The sequence below is a fragment of the Protopterus annectens genome, chromosome 6.part0, assembly GCF_019279795.1.
Source record: "Protopterus annectens isolate FY-2018-M chromosome 6.part0, PAN1.0, whole genome shotgun sequence".
Taxonomy (NCBI): domain Eukaryota; kingdom Metazoa; phylum Chordata; order Ceratodontiformes; family Protopteridae; genus Protopterus; species Protopterus annectens.
Genome location: NC_056737.1, coordinates 666,607,865 through 666,622,267, shown reverse-complemented (window position 1 = coordinate 666,622,267; position 14,403 = coordinate 666,607,865). Strand labels below are relative to the sequence as shown.

Here is a 14,403-nt window from a genome sequence, read left to right as displayed (position 1 = left end):
TACATACAAACACCACCACTCTCAACACTTAACACTCACACTCTTACCTACCTACCCTAACCTACACCTAAAACTTCCCAACACACTCACATACACTCAAATCCCTACCCAAAACCCTTAAAAACAGCACTTACCTGATATTCCAGATATATCCACACAACGGCAGGCAAACCATATCCCGCAGCACACTGCACCTTACAAACACAACAAATCCCAAGTAGCACACCACCACAACCGTGGATTCCACATTCCAAATTCGATCAAGAGCAGTTTCGCTCAACTGCACTTTCAGCACTTTCGTCTCGAGATACAGAAATTTGAAATTTCATATTTCGAGATAGTAAAGTACTTCGGTATATATATATATATATATATATATATATATATATATATATATGGGTCCCCTTCAGTAGATCGAACATATAACAAGTTCGAACTTGTAAATGTTAGATCAGACTGAATGGAGATCTCCATACACTGCAGAATGGGAATATTTCCCTTTTCTGCAATGTAGTGCGATCTTGTAGTTGGTATATTTAAATAAGGGGGGTATGGGGGATGCAGGAGGGCATAGCCCCCCTGGTACACATGTTTAATTTCGTTTTTTCTTTTTTTACTTCAGTTTTCGAAGTTTGAACATATGGTCTCGGCCATATGTGGTTCGAACCTGTAATATGTTCGATCTACTGAAGTAGATCCATATATGTATATATATATATATATATATATATATATATATATATATATATATATATATATATATTACATAGACATACATATAAAATACACACACATTATCAACTGACAGCACAATGGAAGTTAGGACTTTACTCCATGGTTTGGTCAGATCAGTGCTAGACTACCCTGGGGGGGTGGCCTGTTTGAAGTAAACATAAGCAAAGGATGCCAAACTAGGTTAACTGCCATAGACTGACAAATATGTTATCCTATAAAGTGAATACTTCTCCCTCTTTTTCAAAAGATAAACTAGTATCCCCTATCAAGTAGATGTTTGATTAGAATTTACCAGTTTAATTAGAATTTAGAAATTGTTACATTGCACAGAAAACTATCTGCAAATAAAACAAACCACTTAATAATGCCAATAAATTGCTACACCCAGTGACTACAGTGTCTCATGTACAGAGGGACACACAGTCATAAAATACCAGGTTTTGCAGGCAGATATGAGGGCATTGTGGAAGAAAGATACCCAGACAGTTGCAATAGTAGTAGGAGCAATGGGTCTTAAAAAGAATTTACAATCATACTCATATATGTTACTGTTACATGTAACTCATTATGAATTGCAGAAGGAGTCAATACTGGGCACATTGTGGGTGCTGCGAAGAGCACTTCTGGCTAACATCAAAGACTGAAACAATACTAGTTTCATGAACTTTAATTACATTATAACTTAGGAAGGGTCCATTCCTGTCATGGTATTAGAAACCCAAAAGACTTGGAGAAATTAAAAAAAGAACCAATAAAATATAATTGTGTAGCCAATACAATTTCTAATGTATGTTGTGCAATAACATAATTCCTTAGTTTGTAGTAAAAATGTATTTCTCTTATTTCCAGAAACAGTGTGGACTGAGGACCACTATTACAGTCCTGATTTACCACCTAGTGGTATAACTAAGCAATCACACCTTCATATGCCAGTAGTATACACAGTAAAGTGGCCTGCAAGGAATGAACATGGGAAATATTAGCAAATATAAAGAAAAAAAATGAACAAAGTACCTACTGTGTCCTGAACTTCAAACATCTCCTGGCTAACAATAATGCTATACTATAATCTGTCTTATAGTTTATTCTGTACTACCTGACATGCAACAGTACTATATGATTGTCTTAGATATTAACAGTGCCTGATTCAACTACTAGTATATTAAAAATCAGTCTGTACGGTTTCCTGAAGTCTGTCTATTGTGAATCCACACTATGGTGCACGCCCTTTAGCTCTGGAAATCATTACAGAATCTTATACAGCCATCTGGCTTTGAATGAACGTAAAACTAGAGTGAATGGAGCAGTCTGACTTAGTATTTTTCATGTCCTCAATTATCCTCACTTATTGCTTTTATTTGAGAGTATGTTGCCCTATATGTTTTAGGTTTAAGTTTTGATAACCAAGAACTTTACAACATAAACAATCACTTAAACAGATTAAACAATCTTTTTGACCAATTAACTACCATAACATGTATTGTTTGCTAAAAAAATCTTGCTAAGCAAAGCAGTAAAATTGTAGTTAAAAATTAATATAGCTAAATAACATAAAACAATGTCCCAGAAATTCCAAAAAACAGCCACAGTACAAGCTACTGTGCTCAGACCAGCAATTTGACATATAGATTTTATGTAGTGGAAATGACAGAACGGTCAAACTGCCACATAAAGATCTAGATAAAGAGAAGGGGGGCTAAATTTCCATTGAAAACAAATAGGTGAACATTTAACAAAATCTCTCTCCAATGCCTTCCTTACCACCAAAGAAACAAGCTTTCTCCTACCAGCAGATCAGGCCCAAAACTGTAGTTTAAAACACTTCATCCATGTGCTACAAAACAAGGGTAAAAATTAAACCCGTTAGAAAAGACTTTCCTCCACCTTTCACGCCAAGCATTGGAAGTTATAAGTCAAATGATCGCAAACCAAGCAGTATGATCAAAACAGAAAAAATAAAACTCATCTCTAAGATGCCAAAGCAGCTTCATCTCTCCTTGCTCAATTCAATAAATACAGCAAATGCAGCAACTGTACATAAACAAACACAAAACCACTGTTAAAAAGCAGAATGATTTATAATAAGCAAGAAAATCTTAAATAAATCCTATAAGTAATTCAAGGTTAGCTCAACAAACTGGCAACATTCATCCACGGCAGCATCACTATATACAGATTCCTACATAATACTGTACAAAATCTATTCTATCATGCTGCTTATAAAAAAAAATCTCGTTAAAAAGTTTTACTTTTTCTTCTGGGATTTAGGCAAAATTTAATTTATCTGAATAGCAAGGACAGAATTCCCGGCAACTATTACTATTATCTGTGTCAGTTCCCAGGCTAACTAGAGAAACTCTGGCGTCCTTCCATTGTTTTAACACATTTAAGTGATACGGCTTCTCTGATTTTATGTTCCTAGTTGGTTGCAATTTTGTACTTCACCGTACTTATTTTTTCTGCCACCTAAAAGGTCCTTGGATCGTAGTCAGGAACTTATTTTAAGTTGAAAGAAAAATACTAAAATGTTGCCCCCTTTTTAGCAGAAACCCTCTGCTGCATCTCCTGTGCCCTTTGCAAATGCTCCTTAAGTACTGGCATGACAATTTTTAATCTACTTTTTTTTACATTTTAATGTGACAGGATGTGTTAAAATGGTTTTCTTCCAGACAAGTTTCCTTTGCTATATCCACCAAGCTTTGGGGACATCATCCATGTAGTAGCTCAAACAGGCTAAACTCTGTCGAAGCTGATACACATACCTCTGTTACAGTAGAAAGGAGGTAAGGAAGTAACTCATCCCAGATTTTACTGTCCTATACTATGGTAGTGTTCAGTACATCCCTCAGAGATTTGTTAACCTGTCAGTTTGACAGTGACAGTTTTTAATGGCTTCACTTTAAAACATTGGTAAAACTGGTTTGGGATCCTGGACATAAGCAGGATCCCTGGTCTGTCGGCATTTCCTTCAGAATCCCTACCTGCAGAAAAGTAACACTAGTTCTTTGGCTACTGGCTTTTGTAAGGGTACTGCTTCTAAACCCTTTGTGGTATTGGCAATAATAACTAGAGAGTAATGGTATCCATTACCACAATTTACCAACAGACCTAGAAGAAATATGGCTATCCATTTAAATGGGTTATCAATATTTGGCATACATTTTAACAGTTTCTGAACCCATGATATGGTGCCATCTTTTGAAATTCTTGGCAAGCTGCACAAATGTTTTAAATGTCTATCATAAAATTCTACATTTGGTTTTGATCTCCCAAACATGTGGCAGTTTTATCATAAATGCTCTAAAATATTTTGGAACTAACAGTCTGTTATATATTTCATCTTCATCTATGTATTTTCCTATACAGAAAGCAATTCTTCAAGTCAGACTGGATATGGGATTTGGCCATTATGCATGGCAGTTTCTTCTGGTCTGGCTACATTTTACCTAGCCATGCTTAATGTATCATCCTTACACTGTGCCTTCTTAAAATATTCATTGCTTATTTGCAAATCTGCCAGGTTAGGAACACGTCCATCAGTATAACAACATGAACTAGAAGGTATAACTTCTTCTGCTACTAGTATATTTATGGGTGCTACTAGTATATTTATGGGTGCTACTAGTATATTTATGGGTGTTCCTCCTTTCCCTTCCTTTTCATTCCCTTACAAAAATGCAACTCAAGACAGTGACTTTCTTCTGTTTTTGGTTCTGGCAATTCCATTGCTTTTACCCAGTAACATCAATCTCTTCAAGTATCTAGTGTTGACAGACCTGTTTTACAGAGGGAGACCCAGGACTCTGTTTAGGTTACCTTTCTTTTCTTAATGAGTTTATTGATATGGGTATCATCCTCTGCAACTCGGCACAGATACCCTTTATTACTTTAATGGCCATACTATTCTGATAAGGATTTATAACATGCACTAGGGGTTCTTCTATTTTGGTTATTACACTGACTTCTTTCACAAATCTAACTAGCAGGACTTTCAGTTAAGAAATTAACACATTTCTGATAACTAGTTTCATATAGCTTTTCCAACCAATGCCAGATTCTAGCTCCTTTTGAAGTTTCTAAGCTATCACCCTGTTTTTACTAGGAGTGTCTCCATGAACAGATATTACTTCCACCTTCACTGCAATTTTTTTACACTTACAGACATAAGGCTCCTTAACAAGTGTGTCCATGTTCGCAGACTCTAGTAGACTCAATATTTCTTTTCTATCCACTGATATTGTACATTTGGATACCTTGGTAGTGGTATACAGAAATATACTGGTTCAGCTACTCTACTTCTAACAAGTTACTTTATCACATTTCATTGGGACACTTTATCTATCAGCATACCGGACTTTCAGTTAAGAAATTAACACATTTCTGATAACTAGTTTCATATAGCTTTTCCAACCAATGCCAGATTCTAGCTCCTTTTGAAGTTTCTAAGCTATCACCCTGTTTTTACTAGGAGTGTCTCCATGAACAGATATTACTTCCACCTTCACTGCAATTTTTTTACACTTACAGACATAAGGCTCCTTAACAAGTGTGTCCATGTTCGCAGACTCTAGTAGACTCAATATTTCTTTTCTATCCACTGATATTGTACATTTGGATACCTTGGTAGTGGTATACAGAAATATACTGGTTCAGCTACTCTACTTCTAACAAGTTACTTTATCACATTTCATCGGGACACTTTATCTATCAGCATACTGGTTAGAAATAACATTTTGGGGGGCAGGAATAATACTGTCATTACTAGTTAAAACATTTTTATCAATGCATCTCTTTTTCCCACAGCACAATTAAAACACACAGACATGTGCACATAGTTACATACTCTGGTTACTCACCAGTGCTTTATTACCTAGTAACCTTTCAACTTGCGCAACCAACTTATTAACACTCAATTATTTGGAGTGCCCTTTCGAATTTATCAGCTGCTAAAATGCATACCATTTTACTGCTCACGTCTGGTTCTGCTGGTGAGCTTAAAATGTGTTTTAGAGGAGACATTCATGCTCTTACTCTTCTGGCTGTCTTATCTTGAGCTGGGGACCTAAACATGTCCAAAAACACAGGAGAACATTCAATGGGAAACATCATCATTCTCCTTCAAAGCTGATTTGTGCAGGGAAGTCAAGCCCCCATCCTCAAAACAATCCCTAATGTTGGAAAGCAAGCTTCCACACATTCCCAGACTTATATATGACAACTCCCAAGATTTGCATAGCTCAAACAAAAGTGGGTATCTTGGACTATGCTTTCAGTCATTTGGCCTTGGAAGGACTGTCTTGGAATATCAAATGGTTATCAACTATTCTAGCAGAGTATAATGTCCAAGTTATGACATCAGTACTTATGTTTCACAAGACACACCTGCCCTAACTAGCAGTTCTTTTTTGTAGTCCATATAATTAATGTCTTCCATGTCCATATAGACCTTTAGTACTTCTCCTACAAGTTGTGGAGATAAACCTTTAGCCCATCGAGGAAGTCTAGGAGGCATAGACAAGGATTTATTTACTTCCCCAGTATATGCAGAAGTAATGTATTGGTGACGTGGTAATGCAGTATGATTGTGGTGCAGTTTACTGCCAGTGGGTGAATGGATAGATTAGTCTCCAATTTAGATAAACAGGCACGTCTTCTCACAGGTGGAACCCACAATCTCTTTGATAGGAAATGCATTACAACAACATTGTAAAAATAATACCAATCATTTGCAATGAGAGAGCATTCATCAGTTTTCTTAGCCAGAAAGTATATGTCAATAAAAAATACAAACTATAATGCTGCCGTTTTTATTTCTTGAAAGACACAGAAATAATGAAGTGTGCACATGAGGTGATATAAAGATTTAATGTGTGAAGCTTGTGATTAGGAATGTATGAATGGACACTGGTAGGTGAATTACTACAACAGATGTTCAAGGATCAAGCCAATGTAGCTAACTCTGTGATGCATAGTGATAAAGCCTTATGATGCCATAGACAACCTGTATTCATCTGCTGGCATGACTCTGGAGGGGTCGTGTTGGAGTGAATGGCCAGCATTGGCTTACCCATCCCGGGGGAAGAAGGTAGGCTAAGCTTACTGCAATAGCAGTAAGAGCCTGACAAGCTCCTTGCTGCAAGTGGTACTGTATTTGGTAGGGAGGCAGTGCTTGTAGAACTCACAAGGCTGCTGCACAGTGGAGGGGTTTAGTGTATTATCTTTGGCCACAGTACGATGCTGCATGAATGTCCTTTATCCCCTTACCAGCCCTGTATATGGGTATGGGTGAGCCAAGCAGAGGAAAAGGCAGATTTGGTAAACTCACCGAATGAGGAGAGGAGTAATTGGTAGTGGAGGGGTCACCTGTGGAGAGGTATAATCAAGTTAGTATGTGTCCCTAATGTGTGGAAATGCAGAAAGAAGAGGTTATTGGTGGAAATAATGTTCATGCTAGGCAGCCATGTAAGTACATTGTAAGTAAATAAAGACAATTATAGTAAGACTGAATAATGGTGCATGGCAGTCATTGTTAAGGATAAAATGCTCCACACCGGAAGTATATCCCTCATTGGTGAGATCAGACCATAAACTAATCTCACCGGAGATCCACATCCCGCCCCCACCCCCAACAAAAAAGACCACAGTGAAGAACTTCTCAAAAGCCAACTTCACACTTCTTAAGACTGGTGTGGTATCCTTTAAGGCCCCCGAGCCATTGGAAACCACAACCCACCCTGCTGAATCCCTTACAAATGCTTTCTATGAGCACCTCCAGGATTGCATGGATCAAGCAATCCCAAATAAAATCAAGACCCTTTCCACCAAAGGCAAGCGCCCGATCGGGTGGACCCCAGCCATAAACAAACTTTACAACAAGAGGAGAAAGCTACTATAAGATAGAGCAAAATCCCTAAAAGGGAAGACATCTCTGATCAATACTAGTAAAAACTACGATCACTCATAAAATCATCCAAGGCCAACTTTGAGAGAAAAATCGCCAAGGACTCAAAAGACAATCATAAGGCCTTCTTTAGCTATGTTAGAAATCTGGGTGGAAACTCCCAGATATGCTCAGAATTAGTCCAAAATGATACAAAAATCACTGAACCCAGAGACATTGCAAACATACTGGCAGACAGGTTCAGTGAAAATTTCTCCCCCCCCCCCCAAAAGGAGAAATATCTATCCCAGCAGAGTGTAGCCTCCCAAACATCTCAAATGCCCAGGTGAGAGCTGCTCTCTCTAAAGCTAAAAACACAGCATCAATGGGACCGGATGGTGTCCCGGCTGTGTGCTACACAAACTCAATGAGGAACTAAACCCACACATAAGGCTGCTGTTTAATATTAGCCTTGCCACAGGATACGTACCCAAAGAGTGGCATACGGCAACTGTGGTCCCACTCCACAAAGGCGGTGCTTCTATGGACCCTGGTAATTACCGCCCCATAAGCTTAACAAGCCTGGTCTGCAAAGCTATGGAGAGGATCATAATGGAACTCATAAATAAAGACATAGGGGACCTACAGACATTGGATCCTACCCAATTCGGCTTTGTCAAGGGCAGATCATGCCTCTTGAACTTGGTCGACTTTTTTGAAACAGTCACCAAGGCCATTGATGAGGGTAAGGCAGTTCACACAGCCTACCTTGACCTTGCAAAAGCTTTCGACACAATACCCCACTCTGGTATCATAGAAAAGCTCACCAGCTTAAATGTAAACCCATATGTCACAAGATGGGTTGCAAACTGGCTCAAGGACAGAACCCACAGGGTTACAGTTGGTGGTGCCATGTCAGACTCCAAGCCGGTCACAAGCGGTGTCACACAGGGCTCAGTTCTGGGCCCCCTCTTGTTCGGCATCTACTTTTCAGAAGTGCAGGCAAACATAGGAGGATTGTGGCTGACAAAGTTTGCAGATGACTGCAAACTGGGCGCCGTAGTTGAAAATCCATCAGACACAGATATCCTTCAGAGAGGTCTCATAGAAACGGATAACTGGTGCCAGAGCCATGGCCTTAAGCTAAACCCCAAAAAATGTATAGTCATACCCTTTGGTAAAAACAAGGTAACCCCAAGTTACCACATAGGTGGCAATCCATTAAGCACAGAAGAGGTTATCAGGGACCTGGGGACCCAAGTTGACAGTAACCTTTCTTTTGACACTCACACTGCCAAAGTGGTTAGGAGGACCTACTACATTGCCCACCTGATTATGAAGGGATTCACATAGATCAAGGGAGGTCATTGTTCCCCTGTACTCTTCACTTATCAGACCAATGATCGAGTACAATGCCCCATTCGGAATGTATCTTACCCGACACCTGCAGCAAATGGAAAGACCCCAAAAGTTCCTCACCAAAAGGATAAAGGGGCTCAAAAATATGCCATATGCTGCCCGACTGAAGAAACTCCAGCTCTATTCAGTCGCATACCGTCTGCTCAGATGTGACCTGTGCCTGACATACAAGGCCATGTCCAACCTGGAATTAATGGACATGCTCCACCTCAAAAAATCCAAATCCACCAGAGCCACAAGAGCAAGAGACTTAAACCTCAACACGGATATAAATAGGACATGCTGGAGGGACAGATTCATCACCCAGAGACTCCCTATGCTGTGGAACAGAATCCTGGTCCATGTGAGACAGAGCACCTCGCTGGCTCTGTTCAAGAGGAATCTTGACCAGTGGATGGGAGATCGTAGGTTTACCCCGGGGATCATCTCTGTATCACTGCTGGACAGAGGCATGGCAAACTAATGGGTATAGTATTCTTCAACCTAAGGGGTGGTGAAAGCCACACAACTCTGGCTAGGCTTATAAATGTCCTAGGGCAGATAGCCTAGTATGAACCTATGAAAGTTGGTGATTGCTTTATATGTACCAGCTGTAATAAGTTTAATTTGAAATTACACAGATTTAAACATAATTGGGATCACTTAGACAAAGTAAATTGGAGACATAGAATTTAAAGACGTTAGCTTGGCAAATGAAAGCAGGCACATCTGACATGTTCTTGGATGTACTTTTAAGGAGGTATTTTGATAAATTGTCAACATTTTAGATGTTTTATCTGAAATTGTTCCAGGCTGCAGGGATGACGTTTGAAGAGACTTTTTTATCTACTGCTAGTGTATAAATCATGCACTTAGAGAAAGTTTTCATTCTGGCTCCTAATAGGATATATGCTGTTTTTGAATTGTAATTTGTCCACCAGCAGATATCATAGACAAGTTTATCAATTAATGCACTTAAGGGGAAGGCTTCTGTGCCTACCTCTCAACCAAAGAGCAAGAAATTTGGACAAAGCCATATATAATGGGGATAAAAGCCCCAAAACACGGACGATGTTTAGATCTTGTTCTTACAAACTTAGAAAGTTGATACACTGGCATATTTTGCATTAGCATGCATTTTCTGAATAGAACGGAGTTTGAAACAAACATTTGTGATTATTTTCTGACTTCAATCCTTAATGATTTGCCAAAAAACACAACTTTATGAGGAACAGACCAAAAATATGAGGCAAAAATGTGGACAGCTAAAAGGTATGTTTCTGTGTCTAAGGGCAGCCAGATGGTTAGGTAGTGGCATTCATTATAATGGCTAAAATAAAAAGAATTTTTTTTTAACATTTTGTAACATTTTTTGTATTTTTGAGGGTATGTGGGATAGTAATGTTGAGGCCATGTTCAAGTCCAGTAGGTCACTGATGGCAGTAGCTTGCCTGGATTTCTTAGAATGGAGATTTGAAAAATTGTGACTTTTCATTGCTTTAACATTTATGATTCTTGCTTAATATAAGCGAAAAATTATAAAGTCTGATCTAACAAGATCGCTAGAGATTTTTTCTTGGGTGACTGAGGGAGGGGGGATAACTTTTAGGGTGAGTAGTATGCAGATATTTAGCTTGTAAAACTCTTTTGGTCATTCCCAATAGCATAGCTATTTATTTATTTATTTTATTTTATTTTACATTTCTGTAATCAACTACCCTCTGAACTCATCACTCAGACTTCTCTCTCACTTTTCAAAAGGAATCAAAAACTATTTCTCAGCAAACACTGGCTATGCTCCTGCACTAACCCCGACTAACTTTTTCCTTTTACTAATTTTCTCCCCACATTCTTCCCTTAATGTTTCAATTTACTATGTTATTGCATCTAAAACTTATGTATAAATGTATAATGCACCCTCTCTTATACATTACCCTCTACGGAATTAATACTTATGTTATTAATCACTACGAGTATTATAATTTGTACTAAAAAATATATATATATAGATATATATATATATATATATATATATATATATAGATATATACATATATATATATATATATATATATATATATATATATATATATATATATTACTTATATACTTGTAAGAATTGCTGTTTTTTTTATATATTGATCTGTCACAACTTCTATATTAATTAATTTTTGTATGTTTCTTGGAGCTTTTCTCCCTGGGCCTCTACTGAAAATGGACATGTATCCAGCTAGACTAGCCCGGTCAACAAATGTAAAATAAAAAAATAAATAAAGTAAATAAATAAAGATTAGACAAGATTCTTAGGAGGCATCACTGATGATCAGTGAAAATAGGAGTGGGCCTAAGATGCAGCCTAGGAGTACCCCTTTATGATAGGTCGCAATGCCAGTACAGAGGGAGCCTGAAGTGGTTGTAAAGGTTCTGCCATTTAGATAGTTTAAAGCAACAAATATAATTCACTGGAACATTTACTAGAATTAAGGACAAAGTCGTGTGCTGTGTGCTCTTTTAGGTTGGCATAAACAACTCACTGTAAGTTTTGCTACATTTGTGCATGTTTGCTTTGTGAGAGAAACAGAGAGAATATCCAGCAGTAATGGTGCAATATTTAAGTCAAAAGCCAATGGACTGGAAAACAAGCTAACTGGAATGAATATTCTCCTCCTTAGAAGTTACTTAGTGACCTTTATGTTTTCAATAAGGCAATGGTTGATCTTGTTCTGCTTGAAAATCTATACTTGGAATACAGATAACTGGGAAAGCCAACATTAAATTAGGGAAAATAAAACAGAAATAAATGTCCATTACTACCTTACTGTCACGCCTATCCTAATTATGGAACCAGGCATATCTCTGCAGATGGTGATTGATGTTTTAGGTAAAAATGAGAGGACTGCAATACCTGCCTTCACAAAACACATATGTAGCAGCCCGCAGAACATTACGTTAAACAAGGTAAATGTCCACCATCAGGAAAAAAAAAGTTAAAAAAACAAACAAAAAAAAAACTTTCTAACCACAGCTATGTTGACACACAGTAATTAAGAGATTATATATATATATATATATATATATATATATATATATATATATATATATATACATATACACACATATACATATATACATATATACACACACACACACGCACACACACACACACATTATATACATATTTTTTTATGAAATCTACAACTTGGGTAGATAAAGATGGCAACACCTACATCAAATTACTGGTACATTATATGCCTAATACACCCATTTTTATATATTCCTTGGGGTCAATGAACTCCTTTCCAACATGGTCACAACTAGGATTTTAGGCAGCAAATGACCAGAACTAATTACCAGATGGTCAAAAGAAGTACCCCACTCAATTTTTCTGGCCAGCCACCACTACAGCAGGAGAGAGGAACAATGAGCAACAGCTTTCCTTACAGTATAACATTAATCATTACTCAACAGTCAGGTCAGATAAATCACTGTCTGGATGCAGGGGATTCTGAACAAATTTGTGTTTTTTAACAGGGCTGGAGATTGCCAAACACCATGGAGTAAGACAAAACATATGCAAAGTTACACCTTGCAAACACAAGGAAAAGAAAACAAGGTCATCAACTTTAACATGCTGGAAAATGTACTACATGGTGCAAGACTTAAGCAAAAGAAAGTAAAAAGTATTGGTGTTAAGTACAATGCCGCCAGTGCAACTGCAAAGCGTGTCTTTTTAAACTTGCAAAATTATAAAAATGAATATATGAACTTGAACATACCTGAGAGAACATTTGCAGGCAGCTTCTGCCAGTTCAGTTTTTTCATTCGCTGCGATGGATGCCTTGTAGACTTGAATGGCAATGGCTTTGACCATCCAAGAGTAAAAGCTACTTGAGGAACAACCTCACCAGAACTCATTCCAAGTGGAGGAGGTGGAGGAATGCCACTCATTGGCAATGGTGGAGGTGGTGGGGGTATCCCACCCATACCAAGCAATGGGGGAGGAGGTGGTGGTGGAGGCATCCCACCCATACCAGGCAATGGGGGAGGAGGTGGTGGTGGCGGCATCCCACCCATACCAGGCAATGGGGGAGGAGGTGGTGGTGGTGGCATCCCACCCATACCAGGCAATGGGGGAGGAGGTGGTGGTGGTGGCATCCCACCCATACCAGGCAATGGGGGTGGAGGTGGTGGTGGGATCCCACCCATACCAGGCAATGGGGGTGGAGGTGGTGGTGGGATCCCACCCATACCAGGCAATGGGGGGGGAGGTGGAGGTGGTGGGGGCATCCCACTCATACCAGGCAATGGGGGAGGAGGTGGTGGTGGTGGGGGCATTCCAACCATACCAGGCAATGGGGGAGGAGGTGGTGGTGGGGGCACACTACTTATGACAGACAATGTGGAAGGGTGCGGAAGAGGAGGTATTGCTGGCCTCCCGTCCAAATCAGGGGCAACTACTGACTTTGAATTCAACTCTGGACACAAAGTGGGAGAAGGAGAGATGCTAGTTGTGACACAATGTGCCTGTGTTGCAGTATTTTGAACTGAACAGACTGCTTTGGAAGAATCTGTTGATGGGAATGAAGATGACTCTGATGATTTCAAATCTATGCCTGCTTCAGGTGAAAAAGTAGGTAGCAAAGCACTTTTTTCAGGGTCTAATCCTGTGAAAGATGCAGACATAGTAGCTTCTTTATGCTGAGCTGATACCAGTCCATCTCTGAATCCATCAGCAGACAAATTAGTCTGTACACTAGCATCAGCAACCTTTTTCGCAGATTTGTTTTTATCATCTTGTCTATCATGAGGTCGTTTTTTCTGAACCAGAAGCCTTTCCATGATTTTGGGAATATCATTTTCGTGGACTAGAGAAAAAAAATGTATATTATTAAAGGCAGATGCTTCTAAACAAGCAGACAATCCAATTTAGAAAATGAGAACTTCAAATGCTAAAAACAGAAGCACAAAACATCAAGTTGTACATAATATACAAGCCAAAGAAACATGTACACAAAAAAATCACACATATAGGATAAACATAGTGTAACACATTAGCCAACATCTAGTATTCAAATCTACATGTCATAATGGTTATGCTCCATATGTGGAAATGATCCCAACTGCTACCAGAAATACCTCACCCAACCTACAATTTAAAATCTCAGTGAGAACATACTTCACAAAATGGTCCACCTTGGCCACTACTACAAAAATCTCACTGAAAACCTATTAAAAATACAGTCCTATCATTGTAGCAATCATGATAAGTCCCCTCCTTATGACGTCAATCCAAACTAATAGTATAAAAAAATCTTCACACTTCTACTAAACATCCTGGATACAAGCGTCAAGTGAATTTTAACTGTTTGCTTAAAATATGTCTATGTCTC

General features: G+C 38.6%; 1 protein-coding gene across 6 annotated transcripts in view; it reads right to left on the bottom strand.

Annotated features, from left to right (window-relative positions):
* INF2 (inverted formin 2) overlaps positions 1–14,403 on the bottom strand; it is a 735,156-nt gene that overhangs the window by 349,204 nt on the left and 371,549 nt on the right. For all 6 annotated transcript variants that reach the window (XM_044074343.1, XM_044074344.1, XM_044074342.1 and 3 more), the window contains one exon: positions 12,790–13,878. In XM_044074343.1, coding sequence (XP_043930278.1) covers positions 12,790–13,878 — 1,089 coding nt within the window. The remainder of the gene's footprint in view (positions 1–12,789; positions 13,879–14,403) is intronic.